This window comes from Pseudorasbora parva, chromosome 9, assembly GCF_024679245.1.
Source record: "Pseudorasbora parva isolate DD20220531a chromosome 9, ASM2467924v1, whole genome shotgun sequence".
NCBI lineage: Eukaryota > Metazoa > Chordata > Actinopteri > Cypriniformes > Gobionidae > Pseudorasbora > Pseudorasbora parva.
The window spans coordinates 5,825,046-5,835,791 of NC_090180.1; the positions used below are offsets into that span (position 1 = coordinate 5,825,046).

The 10,746-nt window shown below is 36.6% G+C and overlaps 1 protein-coding gene across 3 annotated transcripts; it reads left to right on the forward strand.

Moving 5' to 3' along the window:
- The first annotated feature begins 5,311 nt into the window (after positions 1 to 5,311).
- rgs20 (regulator of G protein signaling 20) lies at positions 5,312 to 10,392 on the forward strand. Of its 3 annotated transcripts, none has more exons than XM_067453015.1 (5): positions 5,312 to 5,431; positions 7,025 to 7,188; positions 8,442 to 8,531; positions 9,146 to 9,380; positions 9,481 to 10,392. In XM_067453015.1, exons 2-5 carry the CDS (start codon positions 7,028 to 7,030, stop codon positions 9,667 to 9,669), a joined length of 675 nt encoding a protein of 224 aa, XP_067309116.1. In that variant the 5' UTR covers positions 5,312 to 5,431; positions 7,025 to 7,027; the 3' UTR covers positions 9,670 to 10,392. The 3 variants fall into 3 exon arrangements, with proteins under 3 accessions (XP_067309116.1, XP_067309114.1, XP_067309115.1); XM_067453013.1 differs by having other exon boundaries at positions 5,365 to 5,431; positions 6,985 to 7,188; XM_067453014.1 differs by having other exon boundaries at positions 5,365 to 5,431; positions 6,985 to 7,188; positions 8,454 to 8,531.
- Positions 10,393 to 10,746: the final 354 nt, after the last annotated feature.

Sequence of the window (10,746 nt, forward strand, 5' to 3'; positions counted from 1 at the left end):
GATAGTTTATCTTTAAAATTAGAGGAGAGGTTACCTAGCTATACAATGGCATTATCTGTGCAAAGAAACAATCATATACTGGAGCTATATCACTTTATGTGAGTATAAGATGTTAATGTTATGTATAAGAGTTGTCAAATTTAGTTAGTAAAAGTTAGTAATTGAAGTTAAGAATTGTGCATATTTTTGGTTTCAATTTCTAAAACTTTTGTTTCGTGACAAATGTAGTTAAAATTATGTGATGTGTATATCACTACCCCACATTAAAAATGACACATAATAGGGTTTGAGTTTTTAGTCATATCATCCACCCCTGAGCAATTGAACCAAGAAGTTAATTAAAAAAAGTTCTGCCATAATACCTTTATCTTTAGTCCCTATAGTGTGCAAGCCAATGGCAATTGGGGCAAGGAATGAAAAACTCCATTTGATGCTGTGTAATGAAGAAAAATACCTTGAGTGAAACAATGCACTAGGGGTCCAGTTTTCCTCTGGATAGTGGCTAGACCTTATGCGCCAGAGAAACAAGCGTGCAGCCATCTTAAGAATTTTGTCTTTGAACTTCCGTTTTTACGGTAGCTCTGCATATTCGTATGGCATCGTTGTCGAAGAGTAATTAGTGCATTTACTTCTTATTGTAGAGTTAACAAAAGTTTAGCCTAATGTCATAACACGCCGGGAAGAAAATCTGTATGCGTATAAGATGTTTAATCCTGTGGAAATACAAACCGGAAGACAGAATACAACGAGCGCAGCCAACATATAACTTTCTTCTTCTGCTGCTTCTTATTCTGTGAACACAAATAATATTAAAAAAAATTAAAAGAAAAAAGTTTCAATTGTTTTTGTACATACAATGGCAGAGTCAGTAATTTCCCATTGGACCCACCCCAGTGACTTTGTCTAGACAAAAAAAAAAAAAAAAAAAAATAGCTTTTTTTAAAAATAAATTTATAAATAAATATTGTAATTCAGCCTTTTGGAACAGATGCGGACAGTAGTGAAGTATTTTTACTTTCTACTCAAGTACATTTTTCAAGTATATATTTTTTCTTTGGAAAACTTTTACTTCCCTACATTCCAAAGCATAATATACAATGTCATACTTTTTAATTACATACTTCATATGTAATGTCACTACAATTCATAAATAAAAGTTTTTTTTTTTACCGTTAAATACATTAAACATAGGCCTATAATACTTTCTAACTTGTACCCAATTTTAATTACTTTTAAATGAGTAAAAGTATACATCATTTTTAAAGTAATTAAGTATAAATGATATTCATTATGAAACATAGTGCAGTAAAAAGTACAATATTATGTTTTGGAATGTTGTGAAGTAAAAGTTTTCCTAAGAAGAACACCAATAAAGTACATATACTTAAAAAATAAAATTACTTGGAAAGTAAAAATGCTTCACTACTGTCTGTCTTTGGTTTGACATGACATGAGTGAGTAAATGATGACAGAATTTTCAATTTATGTGAACTATCCGTACAGACCTTATAAGGTTGCAATAAATACAATTTGCATTTCTTTCTTAGTTTAAGTGGCTAAATGTAACCATTTAACAGTTACACTGCAGATATATAAAATCAATTAATTTTTTTAAAAGGGGTTTGTGTTTATGCTTTTGGTGATAGACTATACAGAGTAGGCTACTGAACAACAAAAAAAGTTTTTTCCTGAATTGGCAGAACTGATTATATGACCTATTGCACTCCTCATTGGGAAACATCTGAGTAAATGTGACAGGTTTTTCTAGACTGAGCCCTACACAGTTGCCCTCTGACATCTTCAGCATGTTGGATGGAAATTGGACCGTCTCTTTTCGTTATTTAATGATGTCGGAGGAAAAAAGACTAGCTTTCAGATTCCCTCTCTTGTTCTCATTTAATGGAACACTTTCTATTAACTTTTAATTTTAAGATTAAAAAGCTCTTTGTCAGATGATTTCAGTTTGAGACAGACCTGACCTGGCTTGCCTTGAAACTTACAGCAGTGGAACTCTGTGTATTTTTAATGACTGTCTTAAATTCACATAAGAGTAACTCTAATGACCTTCATGGAGATCAATTCAAAAATGGCATGAACCTTAAAACCAGCTTCTCCTCTCCTGGAGTATTCTCGATTTCTGGTTTTCCTGACCTTTCGGTTTCAAAGGTCAGAAAGAACAGTTCTGCGCCGCTCTTGGCATTAAGGTATTGGTTTTTCTTTAAGGTACTTACTTTTCATAAGAATACAGAAATCCTGTGCTCTGTTACTTAATGCTAGCCTGGTCTAATAAACAGGGAAATGACAGAATACAAACACACTTGATACAGAAATATGTTTTGAAGTAAATTCTTTACTGTTTTATGAATGAATCATTTAAATGAGCTATATGTTCTCTTGACTAGGCATTTTGATTTGCACCAGGAAGGATACTGTTTGCGCGCAAACACACACACACACACACACACACACACACACACACACACACACACACACACACACACACACACACACACACACACACACACACACACACACACACACACACACACACACACACACACACACACACACACACACACACACACACACACACACACACACACATGTTGGTCTATGTGGTTTACAGGGACTCTCCATAGGCGTAATGGTTTTTATACTGTACAAACCGTATTTTCTATCCCCTTACACTGCCCCTGCCCCTAAACCTACCCATCACAGGAAACATTCTGCATTTTTACTTTCTCAAAAAAACATCATTTAGTATGTTTTTAAGGCCATTTGAATTATGAGGACATTTGATATGTCCTCATAAACCACATTTATAGAGTAATACCAGTGTAATACCCATGTAGTTATACAAATTTGTGTCCTCATAAACCACATAAACAGGCTCACACACACACGCGCACACACACACATTCCATATAGACATAATTATTTTTATTTTGTACAAACTATATTATGTGCCCTAAACCTACCCCTAAACTGTACCAATCACAGAAAACTTTCTGCACATAAAAAAACGTAGTATATGATTTATAATCAAAAACTGTCCCCACAAGGACAAGGATTTCAGATATTGCCATCTTTGTGGGTAAGTTTTATCCCCATAACATAGGACCACACACACACACACACACACACACACACACACACACACACACACACACACACACACACAAATATATTGGGCTGTTTGAACACATTGCCTTGCAATATCGTTGCCGGTTTTCCAACATTCTTTCAAGAAGAGGGCTTAAAATCTATAGAGCAAACCAAAAGAATGAACACATTTCATGGTAGTGATGCAAATGATATGCAGGCTGTAAAATGTTATTTGGGGGAAAGGTATAGACATATACAAGCGCTCAAACACTACCACCTAGCGGTTGCATTGAGCTGTGCCCATCCCACTCTCCTTCCCACAAAGTGTGGCATTATCTCTTTCCGTAAAATACTATATCTAGATCTATGTTTTCACGTTTTTCAGCATTTCGATGGATATAAATTAAATCTGCACATCATCCGAGTTAAATACGACATTTCTGATGTGCGCTGCATGCTCGTCTTCATGTCTTACTCACATATGGTCTTCCAGCAGTTCCTCCCACTGCTCCAGCAGATGTCAGTAATGCCCTCATATGCCAGTGAAAGGCCCAGCAAAGATGGTAATCACGACTGGCAATTTGTAATTATGGCAGCAAATGAACACGTAAAGTTGTTGGGTTAAGGTAATAAATTATTTGATCAGGATCAGCCGATAATGATCCTCAAACTAACAGCGTAATAATGAGTTACTAGATTTGATATTTTATCGCACTCCTCGTAGGTTATTTGTTTGCTTTTGGTCGCTTGAAAATGTTGGTGACTTCAGCACCATGGACAGAGTCAGCCGTGCTGCTATCCGCCTTTATTCTGCTGGCAAGATTTAATCCAACCAACATCTCACGTTATTATACAATAATATTCAAAATTAATAAGGGATGCCGTTTTAGTTAAAAATTGAGAAGTTGTGAACTTTGGGAAGTGTATAAACAATGAAGAACATATGCAAATGATTGATGTATTAGTCCTAACAAATTGACACACTGTAAAATCCAACAGTGATTCTGACACTTTTTTTAGTTTACTTAATGTCTTAACTTTATTGTAAAAATCTAGCAATCTATGCTATTCACATGCTATAACTTGTTTACTCTGAAAACTCACGTTTAGATTAATTGATTGCTTTGAGTGTCGTTTTGTCAAGCAAAACAACAACAACTCACTTAAACAACACACATAACATTCATAACATTCATGCTAAGCATTTGTCAGCACAGCAATCCATAGGCTATTACTTATCTTTTTCTCTTTTTTAAGGCGGTTTGCATGCTTTTTTTAAAGTCTAACTAAAATCGATTTTACAGTGTTGATAAGTATTTTCAGATGAAATAAGTTCAGAATTCAGACCCAGAAATGTATATATATATATTTATTTATTTTTTTACACTAACATTTAATAATTTCAATATTGTCTGATCTTCATAGGATAGCTACTTGGATTTTTATTAATTAGCCATGTTACCAATGTAGGCTAACAAATGTATTGCTAATGGTTAGTTTGTGTTAGGCTAATTAATACATTAACTACTATTAATTTAATGCACCTTATAGTAAAGCATTATTATACAATATTTTAAAATGGATTTCTTTGGCCTTTTGAACCTACCACACCAAACTGAATTTACTTCTAGTGAACTGTTTTGTTTTTCTTAGGAGGATCTGGTGAATATTTATTATTATGTTTTAGGCTACAACCAGATAGATACATTCAGTTTAAGATCTCTTGTCACCCCGACCAAATAAGTGAATCTTCGAGAGCAGCTGGTTCCTGACGCCGAAAAAGGGAACCTCCGTGGGGTGTTACTGTGCTTAGGGTGGGGGTCTTCCTCACATTTTCAAGCCCATGGTCCACCAATAGCCCTGTCAATCACAGTCATTATTGACATCTCATGTGAGGCTCACAGGGACACATTCAGTCTGCATTTGATGACTAATTTCATTGGTGCTCGTGTTAAAACATAGCCATCCACCTTCATTAAACACTCAAAACAATATTTAAGCCGGTTTATTTATTATTGACCAAATGTTGCGACATTGCATTTTCTTGACAACCCCATGCGGATGCCTCGCGTTAGGTTTATAAACTATTTTAAAGTAAGAATCGCATTTAGTCTTCTATGAGAGTAGGAAAATATGTCGTATTTCACTGTTAGATGTAAGTGCATCATGAATCAGTGTGACATCCAGAGGATTTACGCTACCGCCGCCACAGCTCGCGAGCGCATGCGCATTGACACGAACAGCCGGTCTTTAAAAAAATCCTTATGCCAACGGATGTAATCAAGGCAAAGAATACCTCTTATCTCTGGGCATACATGGTGAAATTGTAAGTATGGGGACCCTAAGATGTTTTTAAATATACACGGTGTTCGTGGAGAAAGCGACCTTTGAATGTGATTGTTAAAGATGGCATGTCATATTTGACAGAAATTTCTTTTCGATGGTTGTCCTGGGCGATAAAGAGATATCGTAGCTGTGCTTCATGGTGGCACTTTGCAATGCAAGGATATGCGATGGAAATGATGTTAGTCCGTTACGTTTTTGCTTTTCACTAAAGTAGACTAGAATGCGCGGTGTCTTTTTTTTATTTTCCCCGTGTGCCCCATCGTTAAGGATGCGGTTCACATTTAAAGCTGTAATATTCATTTTTTTTCGTACGTTCGGTGAAATGAAGCAGACCATATCAGGCTTTTTCTGTCAGCCAATATAATCATGAACGTTTGTCAGTCGTTAAATCAATGGGATGAATATACTCCGTAAATTGCCAAATGTGTGTGTGTGTGTGTGTGTGTGTGTGTGTGTTTTAAATCGTGTTTATTACCATCAATCACGGTTCGAGCGTTTCTTATGAACCGCGGCTGTGAGATCCGACAGCAGCCAGAAAGCGTGCTGCGCCCCCTCCTACCCCCAAAATATTCCAACATCTTCCAGCTCAAGCGAGGAATTTGATTCCACGATTCTTTTAACATACGATTTAGTAGGATTAAAACAATAGATCCATAGTTTCTAAATAATTATACCTCTCATATATTATAAAGATAATTCAATCCAGGACCATATACATTTGCTTCAAATAACCTTCACTTGTTATCCATGGTTTGTTTGAGCCCCAAAGTCATGTTGTTTAAATCAGTACAGACACCAGAGATTGAAGAAATACAGAAAACCCACCCACATGGCAACAAGTCTAAATTTATTGTGCTGTAGGCTTAAGCATGTTTGCAGAACAAGAAGCACTGTAACACTGAATGTGATAATTATCTCTTATGATAATAAGGTATTTCATGGTTATGATTCAGATATGGAAGACACTGGAATCTATCAGTTATTAGTTGCAAGGGTTGAACACTTTTAATAATAATAATAATAATAATAATAATAATAATAATAATAATAATAATAATAAAAATACTTTTCCCACACAAAAAACTAGAAATATTTGCAAATAATGTTGCCACTGGTGTATCATTTCACATGTTATGATGCCCAATGTCTATGTATTGGTAGTGTGCATGTATTCAAATCAGCTGCAGAGAGCATTTTGAGATGACATAACATGTTAGGTCATGTTAGTGTTTGTCACATGTTAGGACATTATAGCTTCTGGTCAAGTTACAACATGTCTAGTTTACCTCTATATGTACATTTAGCAGCCAATGGTGTTGCCGTTCCTTCTTTTTATTCCCAGTTAATGGAAACCACTTTCGTGTATATTTGTTTGAAGGGCTCTGTTTTTCTTCCGCGCTTGTTTAAAAGCATTGTTTTCTCCATTGGAAACCACAAAATGTTTAAGTGGGCTTGGGGAAAAGAACTTCCTCTGATATCTACACGATTGCTTGTTGAACCATTAATTCGTCCCGTTGATCTCTGTGGCTGCAGTTGTATTGGCTCCGTCTCAGTTGCATCCTGTTTCCTGCAGCCCATGGGATCAGAGCGGATGGAGATGCGAAAGAGGCAGATGTCGGTGCAGCAGGAGTCGGTGGCGGGCACCACAGCACCACCGCAGAACGAGCAGCCCGGCCAGGGGAACCGTGGCTCCAACGCCTGCTGCTTCTGTTGGTGCTGCTGCTGCAGCTGCTCCTGGTAGGAGTTTTTCATTCTTTACACTGCTAATGTGAGATCTTATCTAACAAGGCTAGTTTTGGGCCCACCTAATGGCCAGGAAATCTGCTTATTAGAAGACAATAACTGCATCTGACAAGACTATTAATTATGTTTACTACGTTAAATGCACTCAAAATATTTCTCAGATATTATTTAAATACTGTTCTTGGTCATTGTGTAAAAATAAATTTAGGCCCCAATTGAAAATGTTCAAGTGACTGATCACATCTATATTTTTTAGTTGGCCAAACTGAATTTCTGTGAATTAAATTGCATCAATTCACTGAAAATCAATTTGGCCAACTTAGAAATTTAGATGTGATAAGTCACTAAAACATTTTCAATTGGGGCCTGATTTTTTGGTTTTTACTGTGTATTATGATGTAATTTTTACTGAAGTGTGAGAGATCCCAAGACATCTGCTTTGAAAATCACCAGAACTCATGGCGTCCTGGCTGTGAGCTTATAATAAGCACCAGTTACAGTGCTTAAAGGGTTAGTTCATCCAAAAATGAAATTGATGTCATTAATGAATCCCCCTAATGTCGTTCCACACCCGTAAGACCTCCGTTCATCTTCAGAACACAGTTTAAGATATTTTAGATTTTGTCAGAGAGTGTATGATCAAAAAAACTACGACTTTATTCAGCATTGTCTTCTCTTCCACGTTTGTTTTCAATCCTCAAATAAAGATTAAAACGGTTATGAATCAGCGGATTGATTCATGATTCGGATCACCAATGTTACATGATTTCAGCAGTTTGACAAGCGATCCGAATCATACGAGTCAATACGCTGATTCATAACCGTTTGAATCTTTATTTGAGGATTGAAAACAAACGTGGAAGAGAAGGCAATGCTGAATAAAGTCGTAGTTTTTGTTATTTTTGGACCAAAATGTATTTTTGATGCTTCAAGAGACTAATTAACCCACTGATGTCTCATATGGACGACTTTGATGATGTTTTTATTCCCTTTCTGGACATGGACAGTATAGTGTGCATACACTTAGATACGCTGTCGGACTAAATATAAAATATCTTAAACTGTGTTCTGATGATGAACGGAGGTCTTACGGGTGTGGAAAGACATTAGGACCATTAATGAATACATTTAATTTTTGGGTGAACTAACCCTTTAACTAAACATTGAGCAGGTGAAAGCTACTCCAAAAGCTTCCTAATGCAGACTGTTAGGTGTCTTGGGATCATGATATGTTTACTACCTTGCAGTCTCACTGTTAGGAATGAAGACAGAGAAGAGAGGAACCGGCGAGCCTCGTATGATTTTAAAGCAGAGGAGAATGCCGACTTCGAGGAGAGGTCAGTCTTTACTGCTTTTTATAGGAAAACGTTTAATAGAACTACAAAAGAGATGCAACTTACACTTTATTTCCATGTTAAAAATGAATAAAAAAACACTGAAATCTTTAGCTACAATGTTATGTGAAATGGGTTTAATTTGATATTTATCTGTAAAATAAATACAAGCTTTTTTGGTAAAAAAAAATTGAAATCAAAAGGGCTTTCATAGCTTTATAATCCAAATTGTTTGCCAAATTGAGTTTTAGATTTTATTATTATTTAAATGAATTACTATAGTTCTGCGAGAGGAAACTTTCCGAGAAATGATGCCTAAAATATTCAGTATTTTTATTTAAATGTTCTTTGAGATGTAACTTTCTGAGAAATGTAGAGAAATATATATACTCCTCATATATTCTCTATATGAATTACTATAGTTCTGCAAGATGCAACTGTATGAGAAATGATGCCTAAAATAGTTCTTTTTTTTATTACTATAGTTCTGTGAGATGCAACTTTCTGAGAAAATACACCTAAAATATTTGTACTATATGAGAAAACATCAAGAAAGGATGGCAAAACTGTTACTGAGGTGTTGCCAAAGCTGACTAAGACCCTCTGTTTTTTGGCAGTCCGAAACCGACCGCGGAGGAGATCTGCTTGTGGGGGCAATCCTTCGACAAACTGATGCAGTGCCCCACTGGAAGAGGCGCCTTCCGGCAGTTTCTGCGCACCGAGTTCAGCGAGGAAAACATGCTCTTCTGGTTGGCCTGCGAGGAATTCAGTAAGGAAACCAATAAAAGCTCCATCGAGGAGAAGGCACGGATCATTTATGAAGACTACATCTCTATTCTCTCACCCAAAGAGGCGAGTGAACCCGTCAGCGCGTGTAGGAAGAGCCTAATCACGTTTCTTGTATGATCGATCCGAGTGAATAATGTATTGATTTTATGCTTTTTTGTTTCAGGTGAGCCTGGACTCTAGAGTTCGGGAGGTTATAAACAGGAACATGCTGGAGCCAACATCCCACACGTTCGACGATGCCCAGCTCCAGATATACACACTAATGCAAAGAGACTCGTATCCGCGATTCATGAACTCCCCAGCCTACAAAAACATGCTTAAGACAGTCTCTGAGCAGTCGGTGGAGTCTTAGATCTCTGCCATCCCGGTCGAATGCCCCCTCCCTATCTTTTGTTCGTTAGCTTTCCTCGTGTAGAATATGTTTTAAAGGACCTCAGCGTAGGTCCTCCCAGGGATTTTACTGCTATAGCGATCTGTACCTGAAAAAACAAACAAAAGACGCTCAGGTCTCCAGGTCACTGGATAAAAAAATAAAAAAGTCTCAAATTTCCTGAGGGCTCAACACCACAAGTACTGCTACAGATCCGCATAGCAAAAGATGCTCCAAAGGATTACCAGTGCGCTTCGATGTTTTTAAGAAAACCGTTTTATTTGTTTCGAAGGGTTTTTTTGTATCAATGTTTGAAGGAAGATGTGATACCAATTGTGGGCTATAGACAGTATATACAGTAGATATATTTATGAATTTGTATTACATTTCTTTGACCTTTTTTTTCTTCTTGTGTTACGATATTTAAAGCAAAGGGAATTATGGGTAACAAGTATTGCCCGTTTATGAAAATGCGTATGAGAATCAAAGCTCAAGTCAAGGCAACAGCTCTACTCGCGTATTGTACACAGTATTGTTTCAGCTGCTTTAATAACTACTCCCTTTTATAATGGCTTGGCATCTCCAATGAAAAATTACAATTATCAGAAATAATTCATAAATAAAGTGATAATTATTATAAGGGGGAAAAACATTAGATCAAAAAAGGTCATGGATAAGAAAAAGATCATATTATAATGGATACAAAATATCGTCTCGGTTACGTATGTAACCCTCGTTCCCTGAAGGAGGGAACGGAGACGTACGTCAGAACTGAACCGACGAATTGGGATCTCAATTTGTCGGTTCAGTTCTGACGTACGTCGAACGTGACCGACTGAAAGGGAACAGTATTTATCATATCCCATGCTTTAGCTTTTTGAACTGAGAATAATTTATTTACAGAAAATATCACTCATCGATACGTTTTTCTGTATCATTGCATTCATTTACTCCCATGCTGCATCCAAAATGAGCAGCTAAGAGAAGGTTGGATATGGCAAGACGCTATAAAGACCGAACGCCTCCTCTGTGTAGTGTTTAGAGGTAGTAATATTTTTA